The following is a 17,217-nucleotide window of genomic DNA, read 5'->3' as shown; positions in this document are numbered from 1 at the left end:
CCAGAGCTGGAGTCTTTACGAGCAGGACCAATAAAGACCATAGATGACGAGTGATTTATTAGTCACCAACAACTTTCTCAGCATCTTTATAAGCAACAGGAGGTGGGTGTCCACCACCACCAGGAATCTCCAGCTTTGAACGGCTCGCAGCGCAGTACAGCTAAGTGCTGACAGCCACAAGTCACCAGAGAAGCAGAGATCCACAGCTGAATTTCCATAAACTCTGTTCCCTTTTAGCTGGTCTCAGTTAAGTGTTTCAGTGTGGGTGGGCTATAGGCTGGACGATCAGAGCAGTGAAGACACTGTACGCATTGCATACAGCTGCCTACTGGCGTTGGCGTGCCAGAATTTGTACCAGTCCCTTTTACAAAGGCAGAGGTGGAGTGGGAGATGAGGAAAAGAAAGGAAAAGTTTGTCCACTTCGTACTGTTAGGATGTGTGTGGTAGGAAGGAAAGCTGACAAAACCCAGGCAGCCCAGAGCAAAAGGGTCAGCAGTGCCTCTGAAAACAAAAGGGTCTTCTGAGCAGGTCAACAATTGCATCTTGTCCAGCTCTGACGTGAGCCTCTCCGTTCTAGCTAAAGCAGAAGAACCCAATGAGAAACTCCTGAAAACCAATTCTATCTCCTTAGTGAATCACCCTTACGAACCCCCTGGAAGAGAAGAGTGATGCCGTTACCACTGCACTTCCACACTTGAGCAACCAACGCCTTGCTGGGATGGGTTCCTCCCATTCCTCTTGGGATATCTGTGGGTTACCCCTTTTATTCTGGGTCCTATGGGTCCCACCCCATATCTGTGGGTCCCTTGTTCCCATTGGGATCTATGGGCTGCTGTTTATCTCCCCCCTCCATTACTTAAGTTCATCTTTAAGGTGGCTCTGCAATGGCAGTGACCACGTTCTGGAACCATGCTTAGGTTACCTGTACCTGACTCAGGGACATCCTATTCCATGAGAGGGTATTCCAGATGTGGCCATGATGCAAAGAGCTGGGAATACATTTCAGTATCTGCTTATCACACACAAGTTTACACCAAACTCAGTACTGAGGATCTCGGTGTATGAACACTCACTCACTGGACAGTAAAACAGAACTCCTAATTTATCAGGTATTTTTTATGAAGGACTGGAGGCAATGTCAGGATAGCAAAGTTACACCACATACCTTCCGCAGTGTCGCAGACTCTGAAGAGGGCAGCCTTCCCCTGGGGCTCCACGACCTGCCAAGTGAAACAACACTCAGAAAGGAAGGCTGATGGAGGCAATGGCTCAAGACTGGAATCAGAGCCCCAGCAGCATGAGACATTCCCTTCAAGACCCATCAATAGCCTTGGCTACAGCATCCCCCACTTCGACAGCGGGAACTACAAACCTTTTTCACCCCCCCTTAATCCTATCTGTTTACTTTGTAAACTCTCCAGGGCAGAGCCCACTTTTCACTTGTGTGTGCAGCACCACGTACAGCAAGGTCCTGATCTTGGCAAGGGCTCCTCAGCACGACTGAAATAAAAGCGATGACGGTATCTTGATCAAACACGAAGCACTCACATAAACAACAGAAAAGCAGCTTGATATTTTTTTTCCTGCAGTCTCTGCTTTCCGTGACTTGTTTATCCATCCCAAGGCCTCGGCAGACATCTAATCAAGCTGTTAAGAGTTAGATTTGTGGCCAGTTGAGCACTCAGGGAGTTGTTCAATGTTCAGGACCAGTTCCATTCAGCAAACAGCTATTTTTTTTTCCTTTCCTTTTCCCAGATAAGGTTTCTTTATTCACTGCATACTCACCATTTTCCTATTAAAATGACACCAGGGTGACACAGTGACTTCTTCACTGGGAGGTGTCATTACGTTTTGGGTAGGGACACCTGACATTTTGGGCCTATCTTGCTTGCACTTCTTGGTGCCGATCCAAATCACACTACAGTCAGACGAAGCAATGATTTCAGCAGGCTTAAGAAAGAAGGAAAAATGTGATAGTTTCCAGATGAGTGTATTATACTAAATTTAACGTGCCATTTGGTACTTCGAATTTCCACTTTTTCCCCTTCCATTTATGTAATTAGAAATCAAGCAGCAGGAAACCGTTCCTATTCCAACCTCAGTTAGGGACTGCACGGTCTCATTCTCATAGAGGGAAGCAGGTTTGTCCCCCACAAGGAGTTATGTACAGCTTCCATGGACAGGCTCAAAAACAGGCTTTGAATAATACAATTTTAATCAAACCAAAACAGATACAGGCTGACTGTGCACTGGAGATGTAGGTATATATTTATAAAATACATATCAATAAAAATAACAAGAAGCAAGGCAGCTGTGCAGAACAAAAGCATGAACTTCTCACTGAATAACTCAACAGTGGTTAAAGCTTTTCTGCACACTGATGTCACGCTCTGAGGGTCACTGCCACTTTTGGTTCTTGTTTCTTACCCACGTTGATGCTCTTCTCTCCAGCTGAAGCTGTTGGCTTCCCAGGCTGTTAGCACTGCAGCACACATGCACAGAACTCAATAAAAACACTTTCCAAACCACAGAGGAGCTATGACTCCAAAGTACATAGTTCCAATTAAAAATTGGGGCCAGATAAAATGATTCAAAATTGGGAAGAGATCCTGTTTCCAATAAGCTGTTTTGACCTGATGGATGAATGCAGTCCGGCGAGGGAGGAGGTGGAAAAACAAGGACATGCTCAAGCACTGGCCCGGGATGGTATCATGCTTTGACAGAATTTAACGCTGCTCTGGCATGAAAGCAATTTTATTTCACAAGTCCCTTGCTCTAGGCTAGCTCTCCAGCTTCTGTTGACTCTGAGCACAGCTCAACATGTTCCTTCAGCGTGCACGATCCTTACACAAGCACACAGGGGGGTGTGGGAGTGCAGGACTGCCACAGCAGCCAGGCCAAGTCTCAGTGCCACTGCTCTGCAAGGCAAGGAGCTTCTCCAGCAATCTGAACTCAAAAGACCATCCCTCAGTTTGTCTCCTTCCTTCTTTGGCACAGTCTGAAAAATAAATATTGTGCAACTTGTTTTCCATTGTCTCCCCTGTCTGGAGAGGAGTTGTCACTCTTCTGTTTGCCTGCACTCACCCTGCAGCAGAACAGGCTTCCAAGAGAGGAGAGCTCCGTGTCAACCCATTTCCTTTCTGCCTCAGGAGCTATGCATTTAACCTCGCAGCAAGCACTGGAGGAAGAACCCGAGTCCTTGAGAACCCTCTCAATTGCTAGAGAATTGTGCTGAGTAAAACAGCAAAGGCCTCAAGTCAGACGTAGAGCAGTAAGCTGCACGCTCACAAATATTTACAAGGAGTAGGGTAAATGTAAAACAGAAGGGAGCACTTAGACCAGTGCCTTGCCAAGGCAATAAAGAGATTTAAATATTTGTGATCCACTCCCAGACACTGAAACGTTCTCCCAGCAGAAGAGGGGTGAAAAAAACAATCAAACCTGAAATGTAAGCTCCAAGCCAGGCAGAATGTGGGTCTGGTTAACTCACCCACCATACCAGGGAAGCTCCAAGCCTGGCTCACCCCACAGCCCAAAGCTACAAAGGGCCAACGCTGGCTAGCTGCAACCACACAGTTGGGATTTGCTCTTTTCTATTCTGCTTCCTTGGAGAGGACAAATTTCCAGTTTAGAAGGGCAACTGCACAAACAGGACACAGGAGTATCTGCATTCCCCTCCAAACACCAGCACAAGCAGCAGGGGTCTAGAGGGTGATTTATGAGGTGGGAATGCTGCTTCGAACTGCGAGTTAGATGGGGCTGCCTTTCAAGAGTGAAGAGCAACACACCACGGCTGTCATTTCTGAGGAGCACTCAGAGGCTTTACCCAGGTGGTCACAGCTGCTGCTAGGTACTCAAAATGAAGTCCTCCCCTTCTTCCATTCTCTCTCCCTCATGCTCACACACAGACAGCACACCAGAGAAGGCCATTTTTTGTTTCATTTATTTCCCAGAAGAGCTCTTCCTTGCACTTTCCAGACACAAGATACAAAACAAGAAACAGAACTTTGTTTCATGTACAGAAACAGTTTGTTGGAGTATAAAGAGTTACTGGTGATGGTTACTGAAGAATGTTGGCTTATTCCAGGCGCACTTCAGTATTCCTGAGGAATAATCATTGATTGCTCCTTCCTTCCCACTGGGGTGAGTCTCAGTCATTAGTCACTGTTCCTGTAAAGTAAGAAGGCTTATATTATTAAAAAGCCATTTGGGTTCTTCGCATGGAGGGTGCTGCACGATGTAAAGCAAGCCTCTCAGCTTTGTGACATTTCCAGAAGGCAGGTTAACGTTTTCATCTCCTGCTGGACTGAGGAGCTGAACAGGCAGAAGTTACACAGCTATTTTCATACCACAGCGTGCCACGCTTTTGTGCAAATAAGCCTCGTTCTGGTCATCTGGGCACTTCAAAAGAATTACTGCTCACGTTCACTATTTAGGAATGGAATAGAAATCAGACAGCAATTAAAGCCACAAAGGCAGGAGAAAAAGATTCCAAAGGCTGAACTTTTTTACTGTAGTACATCAATATAATCCACACTGTTATCAAAGTACTCCGGTGGGGTTCTCTTGTTGCGTTTGTCTTTTTTATGCATGCTAAACAGTATTTCATCTGTATATGCTTTCATTTTGCAATGATATCTAGGTCATGTAATTCTCAGCTGTTTGTTTTTAAGCTTTGGAATAATTGCTAGATGTTGATTTTAAATCAGCTGAAGTCACAGTAAAATCCATTTGATCCCATGACTTAAAAAGTCCTCAATCTTATGACCACAGGTTAGAGTTTTACTGCACTTTAAGTCTCTTGCTCTAGGTGAACAGCTCTTGAATTGGTGTTAGTGCTCCATGATCAGTTTACTAACTCAAAGAATGGGCAGAATGATGATCCAATTCACAGCTAGGTTGGCTGCAACATCACTTTGAAACCTCTTGATTATTCGTATCATGACGGTTCTCCATCCTCTCTCAATTTTCACATAGGATTCAGAATTAAGAACTTGATCCTGAAGAATCAAGAATCCAGACAGGATAACGCCCCAGGCAACCTGCTCTGACTCTCAGCTGGCCTGGAGGTGAGCCTGGGTGTTATCCTGTGACCTTAGGAACGTGACAGGTTCACAAAACTAGAAATCATTTCATTCACATTGATCCACATTATATTTTTCCCTCTTAATAAAGCAGATTTTCTTGCAGAATCTCACCTTCTGAGAAGTTAGCATTTGAAAGAAAGGAACCTAAGTTTTGAAAAAGAAGTCCTATAGACTTCAGTCACAACAGTACTTTCTAGGAAGAAAGAGATGAGTGATAATGCAACAATATTTTCCATGCTCCTAACCAACTGAAATGAAATAATTCTGTTGTGATGGCCCTGGATCCGTTATCCTTTACACAACATTTTGGAGAGAATTAATGGCATTAACCGTTAGATGGCTTCATCTACATCTCCCCTCTCAGCATGCTCAGCCTCTTTGTGCCAGAGAAAGTTAGTGGAGACAGTGTGCTGGAAACTATTTGTCTAGTCTTGTGCCATGCAGGCAGCTGCACTTCTTCTGTGAAGTGTCCTTTCAATTACCTCATGCTCCAAAGGACCACCCTTGCTCCAAAGCACAGATTAGTCCTTAATCCAAACAAAATCCCTTACTAGGCTGACCTGAAAGTCAGTTTTCTGTTGCTCAACATCCTTAGTAACGAGCATCACTGAATGAACAATGCTTTCTCAGAACATGGAAGCAGGGCATTCATCCTTCACGTCCAGCTACAGACATTTTGTTCCAGATTCTTTTTAGGAACATAATCTGGAGGAATACGCTCAGGATGGCGTGCAAGCTCATGCAAGTTCAACATTAACAAACAAGGCCAGAAGAATTATACACAGACACCTGGATTCTGGAGCAGCGCTGGGCCATAGCTGGCAATGTTGTATCAGCTGGATCTAAGTCACAGTTGCTCTGCTTCACTATCCAAACTGTATTTTTCTGAAGTAGTAGTTCAAGTAGCTTACTGTTATTTCCCTTTCTTTAGGGGCAGCTGAGACAGCCACAAATAACTGTACCTGGTAAGGATGCGGAAGGCTGGCATAAGCTCATCTGCCAAACAAATCTGAGGAGGGCTGGACTCACCTTTCACCTCTCACCTCTAGATGCATTAGATGTGTTTGGAAAGAAGCCCAACAATGCCATCAGGTCACCCTCATTAGAGGGAAAAATGAAACAGCGTCCATTTCTGCATTCTGTTTACTGACCACAAAAAGTTCCTGGCAGAACATTTTACCTCAGTACTTTCTGGAGTACTCAAACAACCATCACTGCCCCGGTGGGTATCTCTCCACTGCTATCTCTGCAATGCTTCTCGCTCTGTACTGCTCTGCAGACCAAAATACTGCTCCTTCCCCCACTTTTTGCTTTAAGATGCAACAATAAGATACCATAAAAACAGCCCCGACTCCTATATGCAAAGATGGGAAAATAATATGAATGAGTCGGTCTTTGGATTCAGGACACCATGACAGCACTGTAGGCAGCTTGTGAGTAGACATAATTCCCACTAATTAATTTATTTTTAGATATGTTTATCCCAGTGTGGTCAGTGATTATACCAAAGTCATTCAAATTACTCTTTAAAAATATTTTAAATGTACAATTGTCCTGTAATTATTATTACTACATCGCTATCCAGTGAAACAAGATATGAGAACTTAGAAATGATTCGTGTTTTTCATGCTACAAAGATCACTGATCAGCTTCCACAGGCAGATCTACCTGACGTGACTTTCACTTTCTTCCAACACTGTCTATTTCAAAGGCTGAAGACAGAATTAATTTATTAATTTATGATTATTATCAATTTTCTTTTAGCTTTCCTAAAATCTATTTTTATTACTTGGATTTTCTTATGGTAGGAAAACCTACTCGCAGGAACTCCTAATGTTGTGTATTCAGTCTAATAAATTTACTGCTAAACAGTGAAATTAAGACTTTTAACAAGCAAGTGAACCCAACCCTGCCACAGCAAAACAAGTTCATATCACGTGAAACAAATATCCATTTAAATAGTGTCTAGATGTACCATGAAATGCTAACACAAAGCTACTAGCAGTTACTAATAACTGGTACTGATACTTACTTTTACAAATTTACCATGGAGGAGATATGGAGACTGGAAGTCATGCTGACAATTGGAATAAGCCATTCCTAACCCCATCCCAGACCCAAATGCAATAGGCCACGTCTTTCCTGTGGGAAGAGACACACAGAAAAGGTACAAACCAAGAAAAGCCATTAATTTCCTATGAACATGACAGCTTCGTTACATAAACACTAAGAATAATTTGGGACAGCATTTCAGAACTTGAGCTGAGTGCAGCAGTTTAGAGATGCCACGTATAGCTCTGCTCCCCAACAGTTAAAAGCTTTGGTAACTTCATTTCAACTGAAAAGACGTGACCCAGAACGAATGAGTTGGTTTAACATGTTGATTAAGTTCCACATGCCTCAAAAGTTTCTTAGCTTTAAACTGCAGCTACGGTTGACAGAAGCTAGGAAAGCAAGCAGATGAGATTACTGCAATGCACTTACTTTTGAAGAAGATGACTGAGAAAACAATTCCTAACCCAAATCCAGCACCTGTAAGAAAAAAAATCCTCAGTAAGACCTAAGAGAAAGCAAGGATGGAAAATGATTTAGTTCTTTGCAGTCGTGCTGTGTTCTGACTCAGGAATATCAGCATTACTTCAGCACACCAAACAGAAGTGTTCTTAAAAGCAATTCAGACACAGAGAATTCTTACTTTCTTCAGCATGCAGCTCATTCAAATTAGAAACCTAACATATGCAAGAACTTTATTATCAGAAAGAGCAGAAAACAAACGAGACACTCACCCTTGGGAAAACATCCTGAGTTTGTGTCACAACCCACAATGTGGAATTAAGATTTATTTGGCTCATTGTCAGTAAATGAGAACCACTTAAATGAAAACTTATTGTGTCCCTGAGCTTCAGATTCTGCAGATGAATATCTTATTGTATTTCGTTTATCTCGCTCCGTTAACTGCTTCAACGTGTGTCCTGAGGGCAGCAGAACGTTGCTGCTTTGTGTTACTCTATACCTTGGAAAAGCAAGCTCCGGGCTGCTTATCTTTCACATCCACAACATTCATTGCAGAGCATATTTAAATGCATTTAAGGGAATGAGTGACTTTTCACATCCTTATCCTATATATAGAAATAACTGCAGCAGTTGAAAGCATTTATCCAGCACCACTAAAGAACTCAGCTGGCGTATTTAAAAATAAGTTTTGCTTTTTTTGGAAGGTGCACGTGTGATTTTTTTTTTTTTTTTTTGCAAGAACTTGGGCAAGTCTGCAAAATTCCTCTCAAAACCCAATAAATATAACAGTGAAAAGTCTGAGTTCAGCAGCTAAATTCTACCCTTAATTATATCCACTCAAGACAAGAATTTCAGATACGGTGCAGAAGGAAAAGAACATTTTTAAGAAAAAAAGAGTAACTCTCCCCGTGTTAACTCTCCCACCACGACTTCACTATCCCTACTTACCAAGAGCTGGCAGCCAGAGTTGCCTTTGAAAACTCTTTGTCATTGGACTACACGTTCTCATGAGCTCAGACTGCACTAGAGGGAAGTGCTTTACCAGCTCACTGCAGCTCCGAGCAGGCTTACAAAACATGCCATGGTAGGGAAGACCTCCTCCCGCCCGCTACATGCTCCTGCCATAACTCCCCCAGACAGTTTTGAAAGCCAGCACTTCACAGAAGGTCAGGTTTTCGCCCTGATCACTTGCACAGCCAAAAGCAAATGCCTCAGCAGCTCAGAGGTCTGAGCAGAGCTTCAGGCTTTTTCTGCACTTCAGACAGTAAGAGATGCAATACTCTGGAGATCCTCATATAAACAGCTAACTTCTCAGACTGTGTCACGGACTGGCATTTCTGCTTGGACTGGAAGAGGTATCACGCATTACTCAGAACAGCAGTTCCCCACTAAGCCCTAAGCTCCCCTCCCCAGGCAGAGCCTTCCTCCTGCACCTCTGCTATAAAACAGCTGGTGCTGGCTCCAGCAGAATGTTTATGCTATTAGGGATAATTACTATCTTCGAGAATCCATCCAACGAACAACTGCTGGGCCCTCTGGCCTGCCTCCCTTTTCCTACAACACACTGCTACTCTGCCTTTGTTTGCAGCTATTGTCCTACAGGTCGCCATTGGACTTTCTGGAGGATATCACACTCTGCTCAGAGGGCACCAGGCGTTGTGCTGGCTCAGAAGGCTCGTCCTGCAGCGAGCCGTACCGGTCCCATGCTCCCAGTCCAAGAGAAGATCCCTTCTGCCAATTCAAACAGTTTAGCTAATCAATGAGAAATGATTTACAGGATGACAAACTCTGCATCATCTCAATGCACAGCCCAAGCAGTTTCTAATGTCACCACATTTTCCAGACACCATTACCAGTCAAACCCACATTCTTCTTACCAGCGTGGTGGTAAGCCAGTTACGTTCTTGTCTTAAAAAAGCTACACTAGAGAAGCAGCTGCAGTTAATACATTTTCTTTCCAACCACATTCAGCAGTCTTTATTATCTGTGTTCTCTTCACCTCTCTCCTTCAGATGTGACACAGGGCTCTGCACAGATGTCACTGGTGCTGCTTCCTGATGGAATTTCTCTTTCCAATGAAATGCAAAGTGGGAGTTTTAGATGCTATCACTCCATCCTACTGGCCTGGAAGGTAAGTACACTGTAGGCCTTGCTTTAGGTAGTGAAAACACTACAGAGAAATTAGCTGTCAGCTTTACTCCTGTATATGTTGTGGGGTTGGTTTTGTTTGTTTTCTGCACAAGAAGGAATCCTGAGAAACAAAGCCCAGAAAGAAATTCATTAGCATGCCTGTTCCCAAAAGCAGTTAGGCTCATTTCATTTCTTGGTTAGGAAAGGCAACAACCTGTGCTGAAAGCTGTGGCTGACCCCAACGCCCCAATCAGTAAGAGGAGCTCAGATCTGCTCTCTCATGAAACCACTGCTTATATAACATTTGCTCTTTTCTTGGTTGGTTTAAACATTGGTTTTAACTTCACACCAGAACCTTTAGCTACATTACCCCTCTCAGCCCATCTGGTTAAGAATCAATTTCTGTGGACAGTTTGTCACTCATCTTCGTTCCACTAGAAAGTATTTGTGGTTATGTGGTCATTTCCTGCATCTCCGAGTCCAAGGGGGAGCTGAACCATCTTTTCTTGGAAGGGAAGTAATGCATTTTGCTTTAATTCTATATAAAGTTACACCAGAGATAAACAATGGCAGAGCCCCTGATGAGTTTCACAGGTTTAAGTTCTCACATGCTCGATTTCCTTTTAAAGAGGCAACGTGTTGCTTCAAAGAGCCTCCCACCTGACCAGGGGACACTGGGTCTGCAGCTGTTTCTACTAAAGATCAGCACCTCTAGGCCAGGCTCGAGCTTTAGAACAATAAAACATGAAAGGTTTACCTTACAATAAAAACAAACGAACATGGAAAAGCCGAGAGCTTGAGCCACACTGGGCACATTTCCCCTCCCTCTCTTGCATGACAGGCTCTTTGGAGGAAAAGGCCACAGGAAAGGGTACAACACATTTTTCACCTCCTCTGACAGTTTAAAATGTTTAACTAGGAAAACAGCCTCTTCCACCCTACATCTATCAACTCAGCTTAAACACATTTACAGTCAGTGTCAGCGGAGGACAGGGTGGTTCTGCCAACACTGCACTCTGCTGCACGGATGGGCACAGCCACATGGAACTGGTATGAGGCAGAGAGCCCACGCTCGGAAACTTTTATTTCTGCTTTTTTGGCTCACACACCTTCCAAGAAAAATGTCACGGTACCTCAAATCAACGTAACACACAGAAGAGCACGCGCCATACACCCAACAGGACATCATAAAAGGGTCTCGTAGAGAAGCACAGACCTTCAGGAGGGGCTCCTGCCCCCACAAGAACATCTGGGAAAAGCTCTTCCTATAAAGTTAATCAACAGTGCCTCCAGCAGTGACACCACACAATTCTTTCCTAGGTTGTCCAAGCAGCTATGAAGGCTGCCACACCTAGGCAGCCTTTTCTCCAATAGCTGGAAAATAGATGGATTAAAATGCTTGCTGACATCTGGCAGTGTGTCCTTGTTACTATAGCAGCTGGAAGTTTTTGAGTTACTTAATAGTTTGGGTTTGGTTTTTGTTGGTTTTTTTTTGGTCATCAGATGATTTTCCTCTCCCGAACACAAAGCTTCGGGCTGTCCTTCAGATCCTGTTATTTTACACTTAGAACTAAGGGACTACAGTAAAATGAGGAAGCAACTGCTGGAATTTGGCTTCCTGCTTTAACAAAGCAACAAATCCATACAGACTAGACTCAACAGAAGCAGTGAAGGACTTGTTCTAGCAGAGACTTATTCCCATCTAGAAAGCTTCCATTAGGATCAAGAAAATCTACACAGATCAGTTGGTGTCTGGAGACAGAGACAGTATCACCTTTGAGGCTTAATGGCAGACCTCACCCACAGGCCTGAGCAGCAGCTCAGCAGCAGAATCTGCTTCACAGTACTTAAGAAAAATCAAGGCACTCCAAACAGGGAACTCACAAAGTACCCTTTCCCTCCTGCTGTAGGATGTCCTATCCCAATCTCCCCCATCTTGCTCATAAAAACCACTGACAATGTACATAGATAACCACTGTGCACAAGGGAGCCTTCTTTGCACAGCGGAGCAGTTACAAGGCAGGGCTTTGCATCAGCTGAAATCTGAGAGCACACAACCACTGATTTACCAAGAGAAAATTAATTCCAAGCTAGCAATTGTAGCTAGGTCTTTTGTGGCAGGAGTCAGATCTGCTTCAAACATCAACCTTCAAGCTTTCATTCTCATCTCCCCTGTCGTGTGGACTGTTTACACTGCAGACAGAAAAACGAGCAAGGACACTAGAAGAAAACATAGTGAAACTATATCCCGAGCACTCGAAGAAGCTGGAAAAAGTGTGTTTTGTTTTCTTATAGCATTTGACTGCAGTAACACAGAACACTTAAAAAGACAGAATAAAAATACCCAAATACCCATATGATGTGAAAATGCTGACATGCTCTCAGGGGCCACTTTCACCCTTAAGCACTCCTGCAGTTCAACCTCTGCCCAGATGCAGACCTCAGATAGACATCAGCACTTCTGCACACAGACTGAGTGCAGCAGGGAGTATCATGTTTAGCCCATGACCTCCTTCATGGTCACAGCCACTCAATCTCGGAGCCTGAGAAGAAACTCTTCATCCCCACGCAGGCAAATGAGACAAGAAGGCATGCACACTTCCTCCCTCCCTCTTTTAGAGGGTAAGGAGAACAGAAAAAAGCAGCTCTGTGAATAATCTAGCCAGCAGAAAGGATCTTCTTAATACTGCATCAAGCTTTTAGACACGAATCAGGGCTGCACTCTCTGGCAGCCATGCTCCTTCACACCCACCCAGTGCAGACGGACCATTACTGATGTCTACCAGCACTGCTAAGGAACAGTGACAACGTAGAGCAAGGAGCCAAGATGGCATCACTTAGTCCAAGTGCTCCAAAAAGAAGCCTGAACTCTTCTCAAATCCCTCCCTAACAATTTACTCTTACCCAAAGCGTACCAGCAGCCCTGATTCAGGCAGAATATGATGTCTCAAAGAACAAGGAGTTGTTCCCATGTAGTGCTATCACATCGCACGGACCTAATGATTAATTTAGGACATCACTTGGCAGGAGTTCCCTTCTGCTGGACAGTGCTCCCATGTGCCAACTCCCTAAAAGGCACAGCTGGCACAATGCATTAATGCAGAGGACGAGAAAGTCAGTGCACTCTGCATTCATTTCCAGCAGAGCAGACCTTACATAGTCTGGGGGTTTTAAATGGCAGCAGTATCACACAGAGGTCACAGCTCTTCCTTAGGGCTTCCTGGCACACCACAAGTACTGTCAGAAGCTGCTGGAGGAAGGGACCAGCAGGGTATCCCCAGCACTGCTTACAGCTCATGGCACGAGCAAAACACAGCACCACCAGCTGCCACCTTGCAGAGGAAGGAAAAGAACTCGGGGTTACAAACAAAGGCACATAATAATGCAGTTATGTGCATGCATAACATTTGTGTTCTCCAGCATTAAAACCAAATTCCCAAATGAAAAACAAACCTTTTTACTGGTAGCTGAAACTAAATGGCACATCACAATTGCCAAGAGGAAAAAAAAAAAACAACAAAAACCCCCCCTTCAAAATAGGAATCTCAGGATTTCTGTATATTTAGACAAAGTCTAATCCAGTTTTCAGAAAGCATAATCAAGTTTTATCATTATATAGACTGACTTAGTCCTGTTCATAACCATGAGAAGGATTATTTAAAAATACTGACACCGCAATCCACACAATGACTCTTTCTGACAAATTCAATCTGGGGAATGACACAAACAATACAATCTTACCCCTGCCATTAACAGAAACAGCTATTGAAGCAGGCAAGATGATGCAAGCCAGAAGAAATCATGTAACAGTTGCAGGAGAATTGAAAGTGCCTTCTTCCCTTAAAAAAATTCCTATTAAATGGGAATTAGAAGCATTTTATTTTCAGATGTCAAAACAGAGGATTAGATGAAAATGGACATTGCTCTACTGAGTTCTTTACAAGCTTCCAGGCTGAAACTTGGTCAAACACAGTCATACTTCAAAACATTTTTCTTCTGAAAAAAAAAAACAAAACAAAAACCAACAACAAAACCCCCCAAAAAACTGATGCCAGCACAGCAACTGAAGATACGAGCCAAAAAGCAAACAGCTTTCCTGGATTATCTTTGGTTTACAGGTAAATTACAGCATTTAATCATGTAAAACTACAACTGTTCCAAAGCAAAGCAACACATGAGCATACAAATGCCACCTCCACTTACATACATCCTGGAAATAGCACATCCTATCTATCTGCCCAAAATTATAGCCTAACAGAGAAAAACAGCTCTGCCAGTCTTTTACAAGTAGCTGTCTTTCTAAATAAAGAGGCAAAAACTATCACTTAGTTAAAAAACAAAGAGAAAGCACAAGCAGCACTGAAACCAAAACCCTTTAAACAACAGGGCTGGAAGCAGTTCAGTTGGGACCTGTGCAAAGCCAAAGTCAGCATGATCTGCACTGCCCATCAGAGAAGCCCCTTGGTTGGCCAACAGCATGCAAACCAGCCCACCATGCACAAAACACTGTGGCTGCAGCCAGATTTCCACTCATCCTCATCGTTAGCAAAATAAATACGTCAGTCTCCTTCCACAAGCCCCATTTAACCATGTTTTGACATTTTACACAGTGGCTTAAAGTATCCAGCTCTTTGAAATGAAACCCTGTCTTCACTAGACCTGACAACAGGTCTGTTTTGTACAGGAAAAAAAGAAAGACTTAATACTGAATTACGAGATACATACAAGTAGTGACCAAGAGGTCAAAAATATAATATTGGATTTCAAAAGATACACCTTAAGATAAGTATGTATTTTGGACGTTTTAGGGGTAGGACATCTCCAACTAAAACAGTACAGCACAACTACAAACAACTTAGCCAAATACAAAAACTGTTTTAAGAAACCAGTGGGAAGTCTGACAGACTAATACTACAAGACACGACAGGCTGCATTTGCTCCACAGCTATTATTAAAAAAAAATACTTTTGCTTCTGAAGGTTCTCTCCTCTGCCACCTCCATACCTTCATCCCTTGTATTAATTCAGAGGAGTTATTGGTCTGTACAGTCCTCAGAATCTGGAATACAATTACACTTGCAAGGATCAGAAACCCTGTGCCCATCTTTACAGTATCTGAAATGGGAAAGTGCAGAGCTAACCACAAGGTTCACTTTTTCCCAGCCATTGGCTCAGGAGGTCCTTCTTGCTCAAATACTCCAAATGTGGTGGAAAGCACAGGAAGGAAGCCAGCACCCAACAAATCAGCGAGGAGTTGGTCAATTTCTGCATCTCACATAACTGACAAAATTCTCAAGTTCATCCATTTCCTTTCCAGTATAACAACCACCTCTGAGAGATTATTGGAGACTCCAACACAGAAGTAACGTCACCAAAAAACCCAAATATCACAACCATGCAAGTTTTTGAATGCTTGCAGGGAAAATCATCGTTCCAGCTGAGATAATCTGAGTTGTTGTTGCCAGTACTAGGATAACAACTTGCCCAAGACATGTCCCTTTTCAAAGCCAGCATCATCACTACCAACTGTAATATGAAGCACCTTCTGAGGTGTTACAGTTAAAGCTAACAGTGAGTCCATCTGCCATCACTGCCATAAAAGAGGCTGCTGTAGATACTAAAGAAAACAACAACAAACCTATTGCAAATGAGGAGAAGGAGAGCTAAGGATACAATCAAAGAGCATAACACATCTGGCCTTCTGGGGCAATGCACTGACAAATCTGAACTTTACTTAGACCTCTACTTAATGCCATTGTGAAGGCAAGAAGCAGGAATCCTCGAGCTGTGGTGCAGAAATTCTAAGTACGTCCTATTTCCTTCATCACCACTTTAGGACAGAAGAAAACACCAACTGATAACAAAAGATCTGATAAAGAGACACACGGCATCACAACCAAATCTGAATATGCTTCTTCCAGCCTCCCAGGGAGGCTTTCCCACAGAGGACTCGTACATGTACAGCTGCAACATGGAACAAGCTCTTGTTTATAATTTGGCATACTTAATATTTTATGATAAAGCCACCAATGGTATGGAAACATAAACATATCTGGATATGTTTGTCAGGCAAACCTGAATAGAATTTCAGAAGACAAAACATCGCTCCAGGGCACTTGACACTTTTCAAAGGCCTGTTATAAACAATGGAAGTTTCAGTTTACTCAAAATTATTAAACATCTTTTCTAATGGAAAAGTATTAGGCAACTAAAGCCCCAAGTTCCTCATCAGCTTTCAAGCTTAAGGCCGCTAGAGCAACAAGAGATAAACATTCACATTTCATGGATATTATTTATGTTCCTAAAAAAAAGGCTTCTGCACCAACACGGCACCCACACCTCCCATGTCAGACACATCTCACTCCATACAGAGCATTTAAAGATTGGTTTTGGAGCACTCCTGCCATTAAGGTTGGAAAAGGCCCCTGTGATCATCCACTCCAACCTTCTGCCTACCACCAACACTGCCCCTTAAACCACATCCCAAAGTGCTACATCACCATGTTGTTTTTTTTCACAAAGCCACAACTGCACTATCTGAACTACAGTGACGTGGAGATCACCAAACCACACAAACAAGCTCTGATGGCTCACACAACTTCCAGGCTGATGTGAAATGTTACCAGTGGTTTGCTGCACTTGTGAAGTGCTGTAGACACGTGCATGGTCCTAACTGTACGGACAAATACGCAGAAAGAAAACAAGGAGAGATGTTCTTAAAGAAGTGCAACTGTGTGCAGAGCTGGGATGCCAGAAAGCTCAATGTCAAAGCGTGCACACTGTACTACGTAGCACATACCAAAGCTATCAGCGTGCCACGCCACGTACTGCTTTTAATAAACACAGCCCACCTCACACACTGAGCTCTGCACACACGGAATTCTAATCCCAAATTTCTGTCATGGAAAAACCGAGGTGGCGGCAGGGATGGATGCGGCAACGGCCAGCAGGGCTCGGTACTGATGGTATTCTCACAGACACCACTCACCTTCAACACCAAGAGCGAGAGCAGAGGTCAAACCCGACCCTCCGCCATCAGCCCGCGGTGAGGCGGGGTCAGGCCGTGCGGAGCAGCGCGGGGGCACAGCAGCGGGCCCAGTGGGGTCTGTGCCCGCGGCCAAGGTCACCTTGCGGGGCTCTACTCCAGCCGCTCCGCTTCTCGGCCCTCTCGGTGAGGACGGAACCGCGGGGCCCCTCGCTGTGCCGCCCGCTCCTCAGCGGCCCAGGCTGGGCCCGGAGGGGGACACCTGGCCGGGCCCTTCCCGCCGGGCACGGCCGCACCACGGTGCCAGCCGGCTTGCGGCACGTACACCCCCGGGCCACACATCGAGCCGCTGCCGATGCCGCCGCTCCTCCCCGGGCCCTCCTCCTGCGCCGGGCCTCCCCGCCCTTACCCAGCTTGACGGCGGAGTCCGCTAGGCAGCGGTCCCACTTCCTGCCCAGCTCTCCCTCCGACGCCATCTTGGCAGTCCCCTCCCACATCAGGC

At 44.3% G+C, this 17,217-nt stretch overlaps 1 protein-coding gene across 2 annotated transcripts; it reads right to left on the bottom strand.

Annotated features, from left to right (window-relative positions):
* Positions 1–3,917: 3,917 nt before the first annotated feature.
* On the bottom strand, positions 3,918–17,217 carry MICOS10 (mitochondrial contact site and cristae organizing system subunit 10). 2 transcript variants are annotated; one of them, XM_065738131.1, is made up of 4 exons: positions 17,125–17,217; positions 7,572–7,619; positions 7,120–7,229; positions 3,918–4,170 (listed from the first exon to the last, which is right to left on the bottom strand). In XM_065738131.1, the coding sequence occupies exons 1-4, from the start codon at positions 17,210–17,212 to the stop codon at positions 4,162–4,164; spliced, it is 255 nt and encodes an 84-aa protein (XP_065594203.1). In that variant the 5' UTR covers positions 17,213–17,217; the 3' UTR covers positions 3,918–4,161. The 2 variants fall into 2 exon arrangements, with proteins under 2 accessions (XP_065594203.1, XP_065594202.1); XM_065738130.1 differs by lacking the exon at positions 3,918–4,170 and adding an exon at positions 6,666–6,799.

Source organism: Cyrtonyx montezumae, unplaced genomic scaffold, assembly GCF_038088225.1.
Source record: "Cyrtonyx montezumae isolate F1298 unplaced genomic scaffold, pur_monq_1.0 scaffold_21, whole genome shotgun sequence".
Classification (NCBI taxonomy): Eukaryota; Metazoa; Chordata; class Aves; order Galliformes; family Odontophoridae; genus Cyrtonyx; species Cyrtonyx montezumae.
The sequence above is the reverse complement of the archived record's forward strand: the minus strand, read 5'-3'. Positions and strand labels throughout refer to the sequence as shown.

Bases quoted from the DNA above. Each gene is read 5' to 3' on its own strand.
- MICOS10 (XM_065738130.1), bottom strand. From the start codon at position 17,212: ATGTGGGAGGGGACTGCCAAGATGGCGTCGGAGGGAGAGCTGGGCAGG. The intron at 7,620-17,124 runs GTAAGGGCGGGG...TTTTTCTTACAG, and splicing joins GGACTCCGCCGTCAAGCTGG to GTGCTGGATTTGGGTTAGGA. The intron at 7,230-7,571 runs GTAAGTGCATTG...CTCTTCCCACAG, and splicing joins CTCAGTCATCTTCTTCAAAA to GAAAGACGTGGCCTATTGCA.